General features: G+C 35.4%; 2 protein-coding genes across 3 annotated transcripts in view; both read right to left on the bottom strand.

The window, feature by feature from the left end:
- Positions 1-14,711, bottom strand: part of LOC127972475 (sister chromatid cohesion protein PDS5 homolog B) — a 35,091-nt gene extending 20,380 nt beyond the window's left edge. Inside the window, exons 1-11 of one of the 2 annotated variants that reach the window (XM_052575979.1) lie at positions 14,296-14,711; positions 11,209-11,335; positions 8,516-8,719; positions 8,018-8,104; positions 7,830-7,927; positions 6,687-6,813; positions 5,813-5,893; positions 3,822-3,962; positions 1,421-1,536; positions 1,201-1,295; positions 433-578 (exon numbers count right to left, since the gene is read on the bottom strand). In XM_052575979.1, coding sequence (XP_052431939.1) covers positions 433-578; positions 1,201-1,295; positions 1,421-1,536; positions 3,822-3,962; positions 5,813-5,893; positions 6,687-6,813; positions 7,830-7,927; positions 8,018-8,104; positions 8,516-8,719; positions 11,209-11,316 — 1,203 coding nt within the window. In that variant the 5' untranslated portion in view covers positions 11,317-11,335; positions 14,296-14,711. The remainder of the gene's footprint in view (positions 1-432; positions 579-1,200; positions 1,296-1,420; positions 1,537-3,821; positions 3,963-5,812; positions 5,894-6,686; positions 6,814-7,829; positions 7,928-8,017; positions 8,105-8,515; positions 8,720-11,208; positions 11,336-14,295) is intronic. The other variant, XM_052575978.1, reaches the window with a different exon arrangement.
- A 1,288-nt stretch (positions 14,712-15,999) lies between these two features.
- On the bottom strand, positions 16,000-18,950 carry LOC127972678 (NEDD4-binding protein 2-like 2). Its single transcript, XM_052576363.1, has 6 exons — positions 18,833-18,950; positions 17,927-18,590; positions 17,610-17,734; positions 16,840-16,928; positions 16,518-16,594; positions 16,000-16,212 (listed from the first exon to the last, which is right to left on the bottom strand). Exons 2-6 carry the CDS (start codon positions 18,331-18,333, stop codon positions 16,089-16,091), a joined length of 822 nt encoding a protein of 273 aa, XP_052432323.1. The 5' UTR covers positions 18,334-18,590; positions 18,833-18,950; the 3' UTR covers positions 16,000-16,088.
- Positions 18,951-20,006: the final 1,056 nt, after the last annotated feature.

The raw sequence follows: 20,006 nt of genomic DNA, 5'->3' as shown, positions 1-20,006 counted from the left end.
GAAACAAACGAAGCGTAATAGGACGAGAAGGAGATACGCCTTGACTACTGCAGTGTCATTTGTCCAGGAACACAGAGGGGCCTTCAATTAAATTCCTCCCTGAAAGCGTTTTGAAAAGGCTGAGGAATGGTTATATGTGAGTTATAGTCCAATTTATATTATTCCATCCCCTCTAGCTCGGGTGGCTAAAGGAGACTGCTGATTAAATTATAGCGAGAAGAAATGGAGTGTGTCTGGAAGGAAACAAGAAGCTAATGTATTCCAGCTCGGCTCTGCCCTGAATGCGGTGATGTCAAAATCTCTGGTTCATTTGGGGTACTAATGGGAGAAAAGGCCCTCAGATATTATGTGTGAAATAAAATGACTGCAGCACTAATAAAGAATGTTTAAGAGACAGCAAACAAACAAACATAAAGACAGCCTGGCACAAACCCTCTTATCCAGAGTCCTCTCCCTCACAAAGTTCAGCAGGTGATCATTGACCAGAGAGAGGTCCTTTTTGGAAGCTGTCACGATGGACACGATGACGTCATGTCGAATTGCCTCCTCTGGGTCATGTGACCTTACTTTCAAAAACTCTGCAGAAAGAAATAAAATAAAACAGGCACAATTAGGGTTAATGTGCATATGCAACATTTTCATTGTCTCATGAATACAGTATATAAAAAATAATTGCAATTAAGTAAATACATTTTAAAACAAATAAATACACAAAATAGACTACTTTCGAAAATGGTTTAATATGTATTCTTTTCTAGGCATTGTGATGCATTCAATATAAAAAAAATGAATAAATTAATAATATATTAAATATTTAAAAATAAATGAATAAAAATATTAAATATATATTCAATACATTATATGTAAACATAAATATATCTTTTCATTAAAAAAAAGTATTTATTTTATTAAAAGCGTGTTTACAGTGCATAAACTGTGGCAACTACTTCTTCCTGAAACATCACCAGCAGCAAGTGTTAAAGAAGATTTTGACTAGTATCAGGTTGTATTACCCTAAACAGCAAACTGTCATTTTTGATATTTTATTTAGGATATCCCCTTTTCTTTAAAACAACACAATGAATTAACCCCAAAAATGTATTAAGAAAGCAAAGAGGGTCCACCTCAGTTTCAGATGATTTTTATTGCAAGTCGTGAAATATAAGGAGTAGTCAAAGTTCGAAGGGGAACAGTTTGTACCTGTGAGATCTTTTGCCAGGTCTGGATGGTTCATCAAGCAATGGCTGGCAAACTTTACACATTCCAGTCGAACAGGGACATGGATGTCATTAAACCTAAGAAACCACAGCAAACCCAGATGGTCACAATCTTGCAGCTTGGTCTCGCTGTTGAAACTTGTTTTTTCCAGTTTGTGTACACAGAGAAAAAGGTAATTGGACGTGTTGTGCATGAGCTGTACCTCCCAAGGTAGCACTGCCAGAGAGGTTTGTTCTGTGAAGCGAGCTCTGAATCCTTTGCACCAAACATCTTGGCCAGGAGCTTCACAACTTGCAGGCGCTCATCGTTATCATTGCTCTACAAAACACAAGGGTCTCCCGGTGATATAACTGCAGAGAGCAAGGCCTGTGGCAATTTATTACAGCACAAGGATTCAATGAACCCATTTAGTTGATTTAGCCTCATCCTCACTGTGTTTTGCATTAAAAACTAAAGATAAAGACACAACATCAAATATGGTACATGGAACAGGCAGCTCTAACAGACCGATAACATTCATAATACACTCATCACAAACCCAACCTGCTTTTGTCAAAATTCTATACAACACAGCCAATGAAAAAGAAAGTAATCGCCTTTGCTGATTTTTGAAAAATGCTAACTGTGCTTTTAGGCCACACTGGATTACATCTCATGTGAAAGAAAGGATCGTTGACTCGGCTGAAGTGTAATCAATTTCATGCAGCGTACAGCATCTTTTAGCTCGAGAATGGTATATTCATTTATTAGAAATACCAAACTTTTAAACTTTCAGGTAACTTGCAAATAACTGAACCAAGTTTTCCATTGTCACAAAAACACAATGTCAGGTAAGGCACTGAAGGGTGGTATTTATTTGGCTATTAAAACACCATAAGTCTCATGAAGTTCTGACCACAGTTAATATACTCAAGGTTCTGAAGAGGTTTTCTACCCCCACAGGCTGCAAAAAGCTGTAAACAAGGCACTGCTTCCGTGGCGTTGTGAGATGTTAATCATGAGCTATCACAGATGTCCTAGAGGCTCAATAAGGGTTTTATTACAAGGGTAGCACACATTCCTAAAAGTAGCCAAATAGCCATCCAAAACTAGACCTCTTACCAGCCTGACATTAAAAGGGGACAGAAAGATTTAGTAGTTAACCGAATGTCAAATTCTAATCGAATAAATCGTAACAATGCTAATAACTATGCTTTCAAAAATGTGTTGGTTATCAGTAAAGAAAGTAAAAATGTGTTTTCATGTATAAAAAAAAAAAAAAAGAAAAGTTTGATGAGCATTAGCTAATAGATTTTAGAACAGATTGGTTTCAAACATGTTCCAATACTGCATTATCGGAACTCGTTAGCTCCAGAAGCTGTTAAACAAAATCCCTCCTACAAAATATATACATTTTTCTGCTTAGGCAATGTGTTTGAGCCTGAACGTTTATTTTACCGGTGCATCAGACTTTTATTTCGACGGTGCTGAGAGCGGCAGCGCCTGTCAGCATTAGGCAAATATGCATTGATCATCTTTGAATGTCTGAATGACAAATCTTTGAATGTCTAATGAACATTTAATTTCACAAACCTTGCAAACTTTGCCAAATCCAGCTGTGAGATCTTATGACGTGTGCATTTTTATCCAGTATGATCGCGTGTTCTCTGTGTGATGGTCAGTCCATGTGAATTGAATTCTTTAAACTTTGTACTTGTGATTTCAAATTATGCTGCGCTTTATGTATTTGCCCTCTGTCATGTTCATATAATTTGAGTGTGCTGTATGTAAAATGAATGTTACACTGGATTTATTTGAAAAACATGATTCCCAATGCATTCAATCTTCCCAGAATACTGAGTGCCCTGTTGGTTACAGTCACAGTCTTTGCTTACTTTTTAATTATATTTTTTATTAAATATTTATTTGTGAAAAATACTTTGTCATCTAAAGTATGTTTATTTTACACATTTATTTTTTTAATCCCTTCTCAAATTTATTCACATTTCTTAAATATGTCGACCACTAATCTGAAGCCTCAAGTGACCCACATTTTGTTTTTGACCACCGAAAATGTGTACAATTTAAATATTTACTATCTGGAACTTGACAATGTATGGCCTTAAAAATTAAGATTTTGTTAGAAATTTGTTAAGACCCAAAATCTAATACGGCATTAAGATATCTTCAATACTTTTTGAGCTAAAGGCCTGCAAACTTTGGAGAGAAAAAAAAAAACTTGAAAAGTTTTGAAACTTTCCCCATTTTTGAATGGTCACCAATGGCACATAATGCAATAAAGATGGCTGAAGTCAATAGATTTCACTAAAAGACCTACCAAGTGAAAATTGCCCAATATAATGAATATAATCATTTTAAAATAAAACAAATAATAATATAATAGAGGTAAAACAGGAGCACTATCAAATAATTTGAAAACAGAATTAGACATTATACATTCATAAATTACTTTTGTTATACTTTAAAACTGATGGAAACTTTTGGAAAACTTGATCCTCGTCAAATCAATAATGCTTTTTTTCACAAGCAAAAACACTGAGACAGTTTTATCAAAGACCCCGAAAGATGACATAACACTATTTATGGTCAACAAGCAATCTTACCTTGAGCTTGAACTCCAGCTGCGGCAAGACAGACAACAATAGATGGCTGTCGATGTTGTAGAGCTCCAGGATTAGGTCAAAGACATGTTCTGACAGATCACTGACTGAAGTCTTCCCCAGCATCAGCACCTGGTTAAAGAACTGAGACACCAAACCGTACATCACACACTGTGACCATCAGCATCTACTGCATGTCCCTGGAAAACGGCACCTTTTCAAACTCCCTGCATAAGCGCTTGGCATCAGCACTTAACATGGCATCGATTAGAGAATAGTGTAAGGAAGCTGGTATTAGATTGAAATAAAAAAAGTAAATTGTGGGAGAGGTCGTCTCCAACAAGGTGCTTGTACAGAATAGAAAGAGGAATAGAAATATAAATCAGGCCTTGCTGATCTATTAAGGGTTATTGAAAAGGACTCTCCTCCACACTTATTCTCAGTATCTCTAGCGCTTTTAATGAGCACTGCAGGGAATAGAATTCATAGCATAACAACGCTGCATGCTATTGCGGGTGTTGATGATGAATGCGTTTAAGCTCAACATGCCGTTTGAGCATAGAGAGGTGGTTAATGTTGCAAGCCTCAACCAGTTTTCAACAGCGAAAGGGCTGAAGCCAAATCAGGGAGGTTCATTAGGGATTATTCAAAATTTAAATAAATAAGAAGACCTTTCTTGTACCCAGCATGATTCTGGTACAGCTGATGAGAGTTAGGGTGTACATTCTATTAGGGTTGGGCGATGTCTTCAAATTTGGCATCTGACAATGTCTACAGTGAAACATCGTGATGGACGACATCAGCAGAGGGCGAGCTGGGGGGGGGGGGTGTCTTTGTCAAGGGGATTGGGGGAGGTGTGCCCGAAGCATGAATCCTTATAAGGGAAAACAACAAACGATCCCTAACACCATGTCTACACTGGATGCAAGCAGCGAGACAAAATACTATAGAACCACATGATCTATAATAGAGATTCACTGTATATAGATCAGTCAATAGAACTCATTAAATTCAGTGATGAGGTCTACACTGGATGCGGGACAACATGACACCACAAATACCTGGCAGTAAACTGCTGCCGCATTCTATTTATGACCTGCTGACACAAAACACAAATGATTTTTAATGGTCCCTTTGTCGCGTCCAGTGTAGACAGTCTTTCGGTTATGCGCTACGGCAGCAGTCCCCAACCCTTGGGCCACGGACCGGTATCGGTCCATGCGTCATTTGGTACCGGGCCGCACAAGAAAGAATAAATAACTTACATTAAAGCTTCAGTCGGTAACTTTTGGCACTCGCGTCTAGCGGAAGAACATTGTAGCCGGAGCTACTTCTCTCTGTTTACATCTATGGCGAGTCACGCAGGTTCTGTGCTACTCTGCAGCGTTGCCTACCCCAACCAGACTAAAATAGTCCGAATATAAACACTTATTATAAGGGTACCATAGTGATTCAGGAAAAGACAAAAACACGGTTTGGGAAAATAGATTCATGATGTATATTTTTTACATTTTCGACACAAAACAACACTGGCACAACCCTGCACTGATTGGACCAGTAGAGCCGGGAGCAGTGGATTTTAGCGGGATCTTATATTTTTAAGGCATGTTTAAATGTCACGGAGTCGACAGCCCGGTCTGTGTAAATATTGTCTGACATTAAACCGGTCCTTGGCGCTAAAAAGTTTGGGGGACCGCTGCGCTACGGTGCTACACGACAAACTGTCCCATCCAGTGTAGACACTGCCTAAGGAGAGATGACTGAGGATGATGGCAAATGATTTGCAAATCCTCAGTTTGGTAAGTACTGCCACTCCACAGTATAAAGGTAGTACGTGCAACCGCACATTAAAACTAAACCGTGATTGTGCGAAAAGTGGCGGGGGGTTGTGGGGGCTTGCACAACATCGTGATGTCTATCAGATGATGTAATTGCCTATTGGCCCACCCTTACATCCTATGTACAATGAACTATAATAAATCACATTTACTCACGTTGGTAATGTAAGGCTCTATGGCCTGAGCGGTTCTCTTCAGCAAGGCTTTTGCCAGATCGTACGCTTGCTTGTTGAGGTTCTGAAAGACAAGATAGAGCAATGTTTTTTAAAGTTTCATTCAAATCTCATGAAGCCTGTCAAGAAAATTTATTTTTAAACTTAAACCCATGTTAAAAGCTGTTAAGTTTTATATCTTTAAATTTTTCATTTTCATGTTAATATATAAATACTTTGGTTTTATATAAATATTTTAATACATCTAGCATTATTTAAAGAGCAGGATCTTCAACCTTTGGATAGAGACAAAGCTATAAATTATGTACATATGTTGCATTTTAAGCCTGTCTTATAATAAAATGCTTTTCATATTTTATTAATGTGTTTACATAATTTGCATTGCAGAACCATTTAAGAAGTCATTACTTACGAATAGTCAAATAATTGTACATTACATTTTACCTTTATTTTTATGTAAATAACTTAAACCATTGCATTTAAATATGCATTAAATTAAAAATAATGTGAAGTTAACATCAAACAAAACTAAACCTAGGAGGTTAAAGTTTTAATGCATGATTTAAATTGTAAAATATTTATGGTTTTAATTTTACTGTCTTTTATATTCTATCTTTATATTTTACATAAACAAAATGTTGCATTATTCCCATGTCAGTTAAGCTTTACCATCAATTATTGTCTTTAATGTTGATTATCATTTAAATTAATACAGTAGTTCAGTCACTGTATTAATGAAAGCATGGTAAGTAATAAAAAAAATAATACTAATCAAAATCAACTTGGGTGAAATGTTACCCGGACAATTTTTTTTTTTTTTTATGAAAGTTTTTTTTTTTTTTTTCAGTTCTCTGTACCTTGTGTGCTGGGACCAGGTTAACCAGAACAGTATCCAGGAGTTCCTGTGAGACAGAGTCGCCTTCACAAACAATTGAGCTCATGAGATCCACCATATGCATGTGCACTTTCTGGTTGTGTCCATTGCTAAAAAGAAAAAAAAAAAGGTAAACACAAGAACTGACCTAAAATCAGGTGCATCAGGCAGTCAAAGTACAGGAGTGGAAGATGGAAAGCAAACGCAATGGGGCAGACAAAACAGAAACACTTTCCATTTACAGCAAGAGCAGAGCGCTGCAGTGTCCCACTCAAGAGGACATTTCCAACTGAGCGAACATCAGTGGCTGAGATGAATCACCCCATATGCATCCTTTATAGCGCACATGCAATGAAGGGTTTCCACCTGGGATTCGCACACATCATTGTCATCTGACCGAATGCAGGGAAATAATATCAGTAAGCAGGAGGCTGACAGCTTATTAGGACATAACAAATAGGCTGCAGCTTCACATTTACATCTCAAACAGAAAACAGTAAACCACAGAGAAGCTTTACTGAATGATGACAGTCGCTATAGCAAGAATCACCATTGAGCTCTCGAACCAAATGGCAGCAACTTCACAGGACTAGGTGATACATTTCATACGATTACATTTTTGGTAATATAAAATAAGGCAATGTCGCCTATAAAACACTTTGAATAGCAATCAAGAAACATCTGAATGATCACTAAAAAGTTACCCTTCTAAAATTTATTAAAACATTTTACTTGTATATATGTTGCCAAATAATCATTTTTTACATCTTATTTTTTATCAAATCATCATTTTATATAATTTTAAGTTATTTGATATTTAGCCTTGTTTATATTGGAAAATGTGAAAAATAGATATGCAGTATTTTAAATAATTTTCTAAATAACTTTATAACTAGATTTTTTTATTTTGGACTGTCCAAAAGATTTTTGCATCTGTGTAGTAGATCAATAAATCAAATATAAAAATGTTAACAATATAAATAGTAAGCCTAGTAATAGTAATTTTTGGAATAAAATTTAACACTAGGAAAAGTGATCAAGTGAGTCAAACATATACACGTTATAAACAATACTAAATGAATAAAATATACAAATAATTTTTTTGGCTATACTGAGCTATACTCACTTGATCACTTGGAACAGCGTTCTGTAGAGCTGAGTAAAGATCTCATTGCTGTCCTCCAATTCAAAGCAGATGTTGTAGGACTTCACCCAAGCGATGTTCTAGAGAGCCAGAAGGGAAAAGGAAAGGTCAGATGCATGTTCAGAAACTATGGGAAGACATTGCTTTTCTATATCTGTTGGGTGCCATACCTCCAGTAGATAAAAATATCGATTAAACTGAGCGCTCTTGGTGTCTTCCAACCCTTTCAGCTGTCGAGTTATGAACATGAAAATATCCTGAGTGGAAAAGAAGAGCAAAGAGTTTTACTATTTCAAGCACCTGTGAAGTCAATGCATGAGAGACAGCAGTGTTATTTTAGTATTCAATCCGTTGCCGTCTTTTGTTCAAGGTGAAGAAACAGACACAAATATCACCCTCAAAATTTCAGCACATCGGTTTTAATGCACACTAATACAATTAAATGTTTCTTTCCCAATACAAACCACAATTTGGCTTAACTGGGCCATAATAGACTTCGTATTGGGCTGGTCATGTGATCTCAAGATGGTAGGCATCATGGTAGGAATTTAATATTAATAATTATAAATGTAGTAATTAGTAATTATAAATGCAAACATTCATGGTTCTTCACTGACATATGCAAGAAGTAACACTGCATTCAAATCAATAGATGTTGAGTTTCCAACCTTAAGTTTATCAGGTGACGTGTACGGTGCCTCCGGGGCATAGATGCGAAATATATCGGCAAGGCAGCAGGCCACAAGTAGTCTGACATCTTTGTCTGGGTGTTTGAGGAAAAAATCTGAGGCGAGATGCAAGGCCAAGTTCAGATAAAGTTCCTTCTCCTCCTCTGAGTCCTGGTCCATGTCCATGAATGTTTTCACCACCATCTGATTTTGAATAGCAGCATAGAGTCGTGTGTCAACCACACATCTAACTAACATTGTGATGTAAAACATTAATGGGAAACACACTTTCACTTGACAGTCTTACTTAAAAATAGACATAAGTGACAAAACCACTGAGGGAGGAAACGCTATCTACAAACTGTAAAAACAGCTTGAAAAATGAGCAGAAAAATAATAATTTCATTCTATGTGATAAAAACTCAGGTGAGGTTTAAAGATCTAAACATGAAATGTTTCACACACAATATTTCTGCTAAAATAACCACAGAAAAAAAAATCAATCACAAATATGGATCAATCTACAAAAATCTATAAATAGAACTTGTTCACATTAATTATTAATTCTGGATACTGGATGTTTTTACATTGTTAAAACAAACTATTATAAATTCATTTTTGTTAACTGAAATAAAGATGAAATAAAATACCTAAAAATATAAATTTTGGACTACAGAACTTTACTACACTTGTTAGATTCTAAAATGACTAACTAATGGTGTGTTCACACCAAATACGAAGCGAACATGCCAATCGCGTTCCTCGCTCTAGTTTACTCGTGGGATGTTTTTTGGATCACTCATGCTGTTTTTATTTGCTTGAGTGAAGCGAAAAACATCCCACAAGTATAACCATGATTAGGATAAATACGATCGCTGCTTTGTACCTGTTGTGGAAGTCCCAAAAATGCCAGAAAGCCAAACACAGACGTGTCTGTTCACAGCACCATACAGAGGTGCACACAACTCTGTGAATTTGCATCATAGATTTTGGGGTGCCCGCAAACAGCTACAATGCGCTCCACCATTTTCTGATTTAAACAGATGAACCAACAAGCAGCAGGCAAATTTTCCGCTCAAGCTGAATTTTTTTAACTTGCATGAAAGACGGGACTGAGTTGAATATCTCCCATTTCGGGCAAACGTGTCACACATTTCACATCCTTCGTTTCCCCTGACGCGAATTTGCCTCCATTTGTGCCCTGGCATTAACTTTGTATGTAATCTACTCATGCGAATAATTAAATTCACGTGTGGTGTGAATCAGTGATGCGCGGGTTGATCCAAAATGAGCGGGTACCCGCAGTTACGAGTCATCCAAAAATATTTTTTATGAAATTCGAGTCGCGGATGGTCGGGTCGTTTGAAATGAAGATGCCTATTAAACCTTTGTAATTAATATAGTACTAGACACAATTTTGAAATACATAGGCCTACACTTTATTGGCTGAATAACTGGCGCAAAGATGACGCACGAGCTCAGTCTGCAGGTAGAGATGGAGGCGGTAAAGAGAAAAGGTGAAGACGCTGTTTTTGGTAAAACATGATTTTGACGACTTCATTAAGTTTTGTTTTATAGAAAACTTTTTAAAATGTATATTAATTTTGATCAATGTTTTATCAATCAATTGCCCGTATTTTATAAATAAGAAGCAAATATATAGTAGACAATGTAATGAGGCGCCGGCAGGATCACTTGCATTGCATGTGAACTGGAGGGCGCCAAAACTCAGCTTGTGCCTCACAGATTTGAGAAATATAGGCTATATATTACAGAAAACTTGAAATTTCTACTTTTAAACGAAAATATTAAAACCAAAATAACTCGAGGAAATGTGCATTTCTCTCTGGCGTGGCGAGTCTACATTGTCAACTTCATCTTTGCAGCAACACAGAAAACACCAGTTTATTAATAAACAATTAAATGTCTCCTTGCATATTTTCGAACCAGTAGGCCATTCTGGGTTGTGCGAGACCCCACGGAATGAGTGAGCGGAGCGTAATATATGGAGAAATGAGCTCTGATCGGAACAAACCTGAACCTCACTGTCTGCTGAACAGAAACATCAAAATAGACATAGCCAGACTAGACTATTTTAGAACAAATTATGAGTTTATGGATGATTTATATATATATATATATATATATATATAATTCTTGACAAAATTAGAATATAAGGATTTTTTATTTTTTTGCCTAGTTCCTACATCTATGGCCAAATGACGCTATGATGAGCATTTACTTCTAAAAAATTTTAGGAAATTACACAAAAATTATATTATTATAGTTATATTTCAATTTCACAAAAAAAAAAAATACAGCATTTTGTTCAAGCAATAATAAAAGGACACATTTAATTAAAAATGTAACTTTTAAATATAATTTTATTTTAAGAAAAATCGTGAATCGAATCGTGAGCTGAGTGAATCGTTACATCCTTATTAAAAAGCTATTTCAAAGTAATATATTTAGATTTATACATATATACATATATATACATATATATATACACACACACAAATATTAATTAACACTGGTTACTCATTAATGGTATCAAAAGACTTGCAGGCTATATCTAACAGAAGACTCGGACAAGCTTCAGTACTTATTATTCTTTGTAATTACACAGAAAAATACATCCAGCACTTATAATAAGCTGTTTCCACTTGGGTGAATGACAGATTGCTGCTCACCTTCAGTCGCCGAACCATCTCCTCCTTGGAGATCTTATCAGAGATCTCCTTCACCCCCGGAGGGTAGGTGATTTTGCCGTCCGTGGCTCGATTCTTGGAGTGAGCCATGCTCTCCAATCAGTGCTTGCTGCAAACGTGTCAAACCAAATAAGACATGAATATGTCAGCACACAAGACTAAGTGGACAGGGAATTTCCATCAATTACTTTTTTGGAGAAGAATGTAGTGCTTAAGAAATCATCCAGTGGATCCTGAATATGGATTAGACTTTGACTACACTCAGAAAAAAAAAAAAGCAAAGTCAGTTTGTTTTTAAAAAATTGCAGGATGCCTGCCAAAACCTCACCTCCTGTGGACAGTTAAATATTGATGGCGCTAAAGAGCAGTGTCAGACATTTAAATTCAAAGAAATGTTGATGTGCACAGAGGTTTAACCCATTAGCAAACTAAAACACCCACACATGAATTACAATACCAAGTAGACTAATTTAAACAAACAAGACAAAAATGCTAATTAAAACAACTGCATAATAAGTGTTGCACATAATCATGAGCTGTATTTAATTATAATAAGCCGCTAAATTAAGCCTACTGACATAATGAAGAGTAAAAAATTAAGTAAGGAAAGACCCCATGAAATCCTACTTCAAACAGGAATGCAGGATGTATTGGAGGGCTTGTACTTTTGCTTTTTACAAAGAAAAAAAAAAAACAGTATATACAGTCCCTCCAGAAAAACGCGATTATGCGATCGCCTGATTTAATGCATAATCAGCCAAAGGCCGCATAATTATGCAGAGTCGCATTTTTTCTAATATGCCACTCTTTTGCCGCATAAATTGCCGATTTCAAGAAGCAAAATATGCGGGGCTAGCATGATTTCATAATCCCTGTATTTTCGTTGCGAAAAACTCACATATATATTAGCAGAAAGTTGAAAAATGTTGCGTTTACTTCACACAAGTAAAGCGCCATTTTCCCCCTATAGCCATGGGAACCTTATGAAGTGACGTAATTACATGACGTGAACATAAGCTGCAAACCCAGCGGTGAAACTTGAAGCGCGCAAATCATTCTTATTTGCCAACAAAAATAAGCGCAAAAGAACGCGCGAAGCAGTTTCCCGATTTGTTACATGACAGTGGAGCCAAATTATATTGCAAGAACTTGCAAAAACTGCGGTTTGATGACATAGAGAAAAAAAAAGGTGATTCCCCCAACACCCCCTTCTCACTAGGGGGTAGTAATTATATTAGTAGTATGTAAAATAATTTACGTTGCAGTAAGAGATTGCAACTTAAATATTCTGTGATTTAGTATGCTCGCTTATCATAGGAAGTAATAAGAAACTACTCTTTAAATTAAGGTAGTAGCCAAGTGAGAAAAAGGTATTGGGGGAATCACCTTTTTTCCTCTTTTTCATCAAACCGCAGTTTTTGCAAGTTCACGCAATTTCATCGCATAAAATTGCAAAAATATCCCTCATACTCCATAGCATTTTTTAAGACAACGTGCCGCAAAATGAAGGATTTTTGCCCCCAACAATCACAAAAAAATCCGCGTTTTTCTGGAGGGACTGTATAAACTGTAAAACATGAGTTGTCAATATTTCAGTCAATTCTTCCAAAAGAAAAAGACTGTAAATTTTTAATGTTAAATGTAAATTGTTAAAAAGCAACTGCCAATGTGTATTTTATATATATATTATATTAGTGTTGCAATTAAATGGAAATATTGATATATTTTCCATTCTGTGACATATATCTGCATGTAACAGAACACTGAAAAATGAACTTGGTACTATGCATCAGCTGATTGGATTTTAAAATGTGGGCGCAGCACTCAAAAATGAATCCGATCTTCAAAGTCAATAGCGGAGGGGAGGAGCTTAAGCATTCTAAAAGAATGGATAAGTCCAGCATATACAGAAAAATCAGGTTTTTTTAACAGAAGATCGAATTATGGCATTTAGATTAAGAAAAAAAATAATGAAGAGAAATATACATGCATGATTCATTCACAATCATATCTATAATATGAATTTACAAATTAGGTCCAATATTATTGCATGTGAACTTCACCAACAACAAAAAAAAAATGAATGCATGCATGTATGCAAATATACTTTGATTTGGATTTCATGAGGTCTTTAAATACATAGAAGAAAAATAAATTAGTCAAAATGCAAATAAACGCATTATAGGTGCTTTGCATGTCTCAAGAGCGACCCATAAAGTTGTAACCACAATTACGCAATAAATTAATAATTCAAGGTGAAGTGTAAATTAGCTGTAATTTCTAAACAGGTTCAACACAGTCCAAGTGTTTCACAATCTCCGCAAACGCTACGCATACAGCAATTTACAACACATCTATGCATGCAATTAGTAAACAATGCATCGCATTTCCAGCTATTTACAGATACCATTACAACCTTACAACGATTTTGCAAGAGGAAAAAAGAATAAGCTACAGTCTGACAGCAGGTTGACTTTCTGAACTAACGACTTTGTGCAGCACAACCAGGACAAAACACAGTCTTGATCACATAGCAGCTGTCATTTCATTCCTTTGACAGTGGTTTATCCCATAGAAACCGCGATAACACCCCTAAGGGGGTGTTTACCAGCCAAAATTCACTGCACACAACTACAGCACCCCTGTTACTATCTGCACCAATGCACAACAGCACGTCCCATCGCAATAGGTAACGGACTAAGTAAAATAAAACCATAAGAAATGCAAACTACAACAGTAGAATCTGAAATGTGTTTCGGATCAGATTTTAAAGGAGGCTGAATGGGTTTACGAGCAGCTAAGCTAAGCTAACAGCGCTAAAACACAAACACTCATGTGCATGTAACACACACGAGGCATCAGGAAAGTGCACGGCCCTCTTTTGCAATGAAAACGACCACTAAAACACACGTAACCCGTAAACCAACAATAACTGTCATTGCAATTTGCGTTTAGAGTAGAAATCAAGCAAATTTGGGGGGAAACACGGTGAGAGTGAGAGTCAGAAATCCTCGCATGGGTTAACAGAAGAATAGACAACCAACCGCCGAAAAAGGAAAAAGCACCTACTAAAACAGCCACGGAATAATATTTCCCAATAACGGACTCCAATCGCCGCGGGTCGATTCCACTCGCTCGCGGTTTCAAAGCAAACACACGTTTACCTTCTTGGAAAAAGTGCGCGCTCCACTCGTTTCTCCCAACAGTGAGATCCTCCTGTCGGCTTCAAAATGGCGCCAATTTGTCCCTATCTGCACCAGTCAGTGCAGCTCCGCTCAATACAGAGCCTTCACTTCCCTCCTCCGCTCGAGTTTATTTATTTAAGGACATGACTCTGTTTTTGTGGTTGTATTAGCGGGTTGGGTTTGCAAAAAGAAATAAACTTCTATAAAAGTGATGTAAATGGCTAGTGTATAAACGAGCGTTTATGTTGAGTCGCTAGCGGGTTGGATTGTGGTGCAACAGTGACACTTGTAGGCCACGAGGGGTATGACAGCGGTCTCCGCCTTCATATACATGTACATATACAATGGATGGATAAAGGCACTGCACCAGTGTTGCTAAAATAAATGAAATAAAATATAGGTATTAGATTAAAATTTTAAACGTTGACGATTTCTAGATTGTGGCCTTAGAAACTTACTGAAATAAGTTTAAGTTGTGGTAAATATATATCTTGTAAAACATCTTGTAATGGATAGCATTAAACAGACTCAGTTTTATTTTTTAGATTTTGCTTTCAATAATGTACTTTTGTCTAATATCTATTTAGTTTTAATTTATCAATTTTAGTTTTTGAAATTTTAATACTTCATTTTGAACTTACTTTCTTTGCTACTGACAAGGCAACATCATTTCCCTAGTGGGAATGTATTTAGATAGATTTATGGTACTTATAGTGAAATAACGTAGAAATCTAACGGTTTTAAGCACTTATAAAAATAAAAAAAAAAAGATATTTAAAATGCTGTTTAAGGAACTGCTTTCCAACCAAATCAAAAGCATCCAAGTGTAGAAATGAATTATTTCCATTTTATCAAAACAATATTTATATACAAAAATATTCAGCACTTCAGAAAACAGTGTATTTTTCAGTACACGATGCATCAAAAATATACAGCATATTCATTAAATTGTAAACCCTGAGATCAGATCAGTGTCTAGATTTGAGCTGCCAGCCTTTTTGGGGAAAAAAGACAAGAGAACGCTTCTTTAAAAATGCTTCTAATTCAGCATGTCACTACAGATAATATTTTATATTTAGTCTTCTATCTGGGACCTCTGCATTCATTTGATGTGTCAGACTGTCTAAAAGTCAAGAGATTAATCAGACTCCACTGGTCATATCCTACAAATGTTCCACACTTATCAAATGTATTCATTTATGATTTACAATTTTGCATTACAATGGACAAATCTAGAACAGCAAAAAACTTCTTCATATGTGCACTAAGCATAATTACAGGAAATAACAAAGAAAGTGATAGTATTTAAAAAAAGACATTCTCTTTCTTTTTTATTAAATGTATTTAGTATTTCAAATACATAGATATGTCAATAGTCATTAAAAAATAATTAGCTAAATTATTATTATAAATTAATAATAATTAGGATTATAAATGATCATTATTAGCTAAAATAATTATAAATCACCATACAGTCATTAAAAACATCTTTAGCTGAATCAGTATGTATTAAAACAATAATAAAAATATATATATATATATATATATATATATATATATATATATATATATATATATATATATATATATATATATATATATGACCACTATATCATTCAGGATGATAACATGATAATATTTCTATTTGAAGAACAGCAAAATGTCATTGGTTCTCTGTTAACGGTCTTTCTTTTTATGCAGAGGCACCACAGAATTCATCACAACTTCAACATTCATCGGCCGCTCAAAACCATCCAGCATCTTTGCTATTGTTTCTCGAGGGACTCCGTGCTTGTTCCTCCTGTTGATTAAATGAATAGACAGGAAATTACCAGGAAAGCCAAGCTCTATTAGACTGCTATACAAAGCCAGCTGTAAATAAAACAAAGAAATGAAAATAACAATGGCTCTTAGATAGCTGGTCTTATTCATGGGAATATGAAAGATACTTACTGATCCTAGACTATAAACATTTTATCCACTTACAATTAAATCTCTACCTCTGTACCATAAGCCAAAACCTGGTCCAAAGTCAATAGTCTTTCTCGTTCAGTGATTAATAAAAGTCACTGTGTTCCTGAGAACCAAAACTATAAACAGACTTACTTTTCTAACTGGGCAGGATCATATTTCCAGCGGGTATCTGGCTCAAGAAAGTCCACTCTGTATCCATTGTCTAAAGCCTATGTAAAATAAAGTACATGAATAAAAATGTGTTACTAATTAGAAAGCTAGAAATAGTTCATTTAACAAATAGCTGGAGAAGTCCTTGTATTGTAATACGAAAATCTCTGAATGCAAACATATGGAAATGTGCTGAAGCACTGCTAATAAAACTTCCAGCCAGTGTTTGGAGCCAAGTTAGGACCTAGCTTGCATTTACAAAAATATTCCAATCCCAGGAATTTACTTAAAGATGCCAACTCACCATTTGAACATAAGGCTTCATTTCCCAGGCTTTAACATTAGTGTTGTCGATGATAACGGGAGAGCGGCCCTCCAACATCGCCTGCTCCGCTTAGAAATGACAAAGCCATAAAGAATTAGCATTCAGATTGGTTTTAGGAAAATAATTTTGTTCTTTCTCAAAACATTAAATGCTCACAATTGTTTGAACAATTTCATTAAAAAAAATCGCACAGAAACAGTCAAGAAAAAGTCATGGTCATATTTGACCTCAAAAGCAAAAGAAAAAAATATATTATTTTTCACTCAATGAAGGGTATATTAGACTTCTTTAGTTTTTTTTTTTTTTGCGCTATAAAATGTTTTTGTGTGAAAATTATGCAAATTAATATAACATTATATACATAAATATAATTTGCTGATATATCTCTTTAATCCATATAAATCCTGTTTTCATAATTCAAATTGAATTATATGCATGTATACGTCATTGATGTGTTTGATAAAATTATTTAATTCATGTTTTACTGTAATAGTGGAAATGAATGCATAAAGCAATCACCAGTGAAAGTGAATCACCACTGAAAATGATGACAAAAATAAAAGGTTCACTTACTTTATATATCAAAACACATATATATATATATATATATATATATATATATATATATATATATATATATATATATATATATATATATACACACACACACACACACACACACACACACACACACACACATATATATATATGACCCATGTCTACAATGATGTTACTTAGCCTATCCTCACCTCTCTTCTGGTTCCAGTCTTGCGCATCACCAAGCAGAGCCGAATCAAATTCATATCCGTTGTCTTGGAAAAAGTAGTCATCTGTGCTAAGTATTACTCCACTGGGACCAGTGGACATGAGCTCTCTGGGAGACATACAGTCAAATATTAGAAAATCTCTTTCTCTCTGCTTACCTGAATTAATAAAAACATGCCGTTGGGATACTGTTAGTACAACTTAACCAATCAGTACAAGTTTTGCTTGTAATATGTCTTTAGTATTTTGGTTTGGTGCAAAATCATCAATGAGGTTATTTCTCTATTGCGTTTTTGCTCACCTGGCCAAAGTGGATTTTCCAGATCCTGGGACTCCCCTCAACAATATGAGCACCAAAGCAGTGTTATCATAATGCTTATATGGGTCTCTTTCATGATAGTGCTGCTCCCAGTGTGCTGAAGATGGTTGACATTCCTCAGAGAATCCAGGATGCTCATGTGACTGGAAAAGCCGGTTTTGTTCACTCCACCTGTTTGAAGGTAATGGTGGTCCTTCCCATGGGCCCCAGCTGTTGTTGTTGGTATGAAAACTGTGGAAGACGTTCTCCTGAGATCTCATGTCTGGAGGATATATGATAGCACCCTCAGAGGTCGGGGGACAAAAGAAGTGCACCCTTGGGTCTGGAGGAAGCCATGGTGGAGGAGGATACCACGGCTCTGGATATCCTCCTCTACCAAAGTCCTCCATATTACATTGTAAGCGAGGCCTCCATCTTTGTGGATCTTTTTGGTTGCGTTCATGTGGATCTGGGTAAGGTTTGTAGGCTCTGCCGTGATCAGTTACGACAACAGGAATGTCTGTACTGTTTGGTTGATCACTTTCGGGCTCGCTGGAAGGATGGAGGTCATGCTGTTCAACCGTTTTGGTGTCTGCACTGACGTCAACCTTATCAACTTCCTTAAGTTCTTTGTAAAATTCACAAAGCTCCTGCTCGATCGATGGCTCTGGGCGACACACAGGGTGGTATGAATGGTATAGTCAGGCCAACTTTTTATTATTATTATCACAAGTTAGTCATCATAAGACTGTATAGGCGTTTATATATCTGTCTTCTTGACAACCATAATTCAAAAATAAAAACTGTTTAAAATGACAGAAGCAGTTTCGATTAACAATGAGGTACTATAAGTAAATATAAGGATACAATATTTTCTCAAATCGATCAAATTACTGTGAAAATGTTTACCTGGAGCGTGATAAAACTTGTAAGCACTATCACTATGTTCTGGTTAATCAAATGTTTTGATCATGTTCATATCTGCGAAGGGAGAAGTCAACAGCCTAGACACAGGAAACCACAAAAGGGAAGTAAGAAAGTTCAAAATAAAAGTCTCAGAATTAAATTAAATTAAATTAAATTAAATTAAATTAAATTAAATTAAATTAAATTAAATTAAATTAAATTAAATTAAATTATAAGGTATTAAGAGGTATTTTATGCTACTCAAAACTGCATTTCTTTAATTGCAAATAAATTAAAACGCTTAATACTGTGAAATATTCTTACAATCGAAAATATCTTTTTCTATTATGTTTCTATAATGTTTCACAGACACACACATTCAAACAAAATTTATTCCTGTGATGTAAAAGCTAAATTTTCAGCAGTCATTCTTCCAGTCTTGAGTGTCTCATGATCATTCAGCAATCATTCTAAAAGTTTTTTTTCTTTTCTTTTTTCTTTTTGCTGCTGCTCTAAAACATTTCTTATCAACAAGGTTTCAAATATTTCTGCTGATTAATATTTTATGTGGAAACCATGTTAATTTTTTTTCAAGATTCTATGATGAATATATAGATCAAAGAACAGCATTTATTTGTGATAAAATACTTCAAATTATATATGCCTTTACTGTCACTTTTGATCAAATCAATGGGCCCTTCATAAATAAAAGTATTACACGTGATATGAAACAAAATGAATATAGCTTATGCTGTCATTTATATTTCTCTGCATGTTTCAGTGTATTGGTAGGATATTACCAATTTCACTTAAACCAGAAGTGAAAACTCTCCCAGTTTAACCACAGAATGTGTCAGTCATCACTAAGATCCTCTTCCGTGAAGAAACGTGAGGTTTGAGTCCACACAATCTGCCATTTTTCAAGAATCACTCTGATCTAAATAACTGCCAAAGCCATATTTTGGTTTAAATGAAGACTTAACATACATACAAAATACACATATGCATATATTAATTTGAGTATATATATGTATATATATGGCAATATGCATAAGGAAGTGGAAAACCACTGAAATGGTAAACCACTGAACTAAACCAAAATAGGCCTTTGAGTGAGTGCATTTCTGTCCTTTTCAAGCTTTTTGGGGTTAATTTCTATATTTACTGTGGTATTATT

The sequence above is a fragment of the Carassius gibelio genome, chromosome B15 (genome assembly GCF_023724105.1).
Source record: "Carassius gibelio isolate Cgi1373 ecotype wild population from Czech Republic chromosome B15, carGib1.2-hapl.c, whole genome shotgun sequence".
Classification (NCBI taxonomy): Eukaryota; Metazoa; Chordata; class Actinopteri; order Cypriniformes; family Cyprinidae; genus Carassius; species Carassius gibelio.
This window is presented reverse-complemented; position numbering and strand designations above follow the sequence as displayed.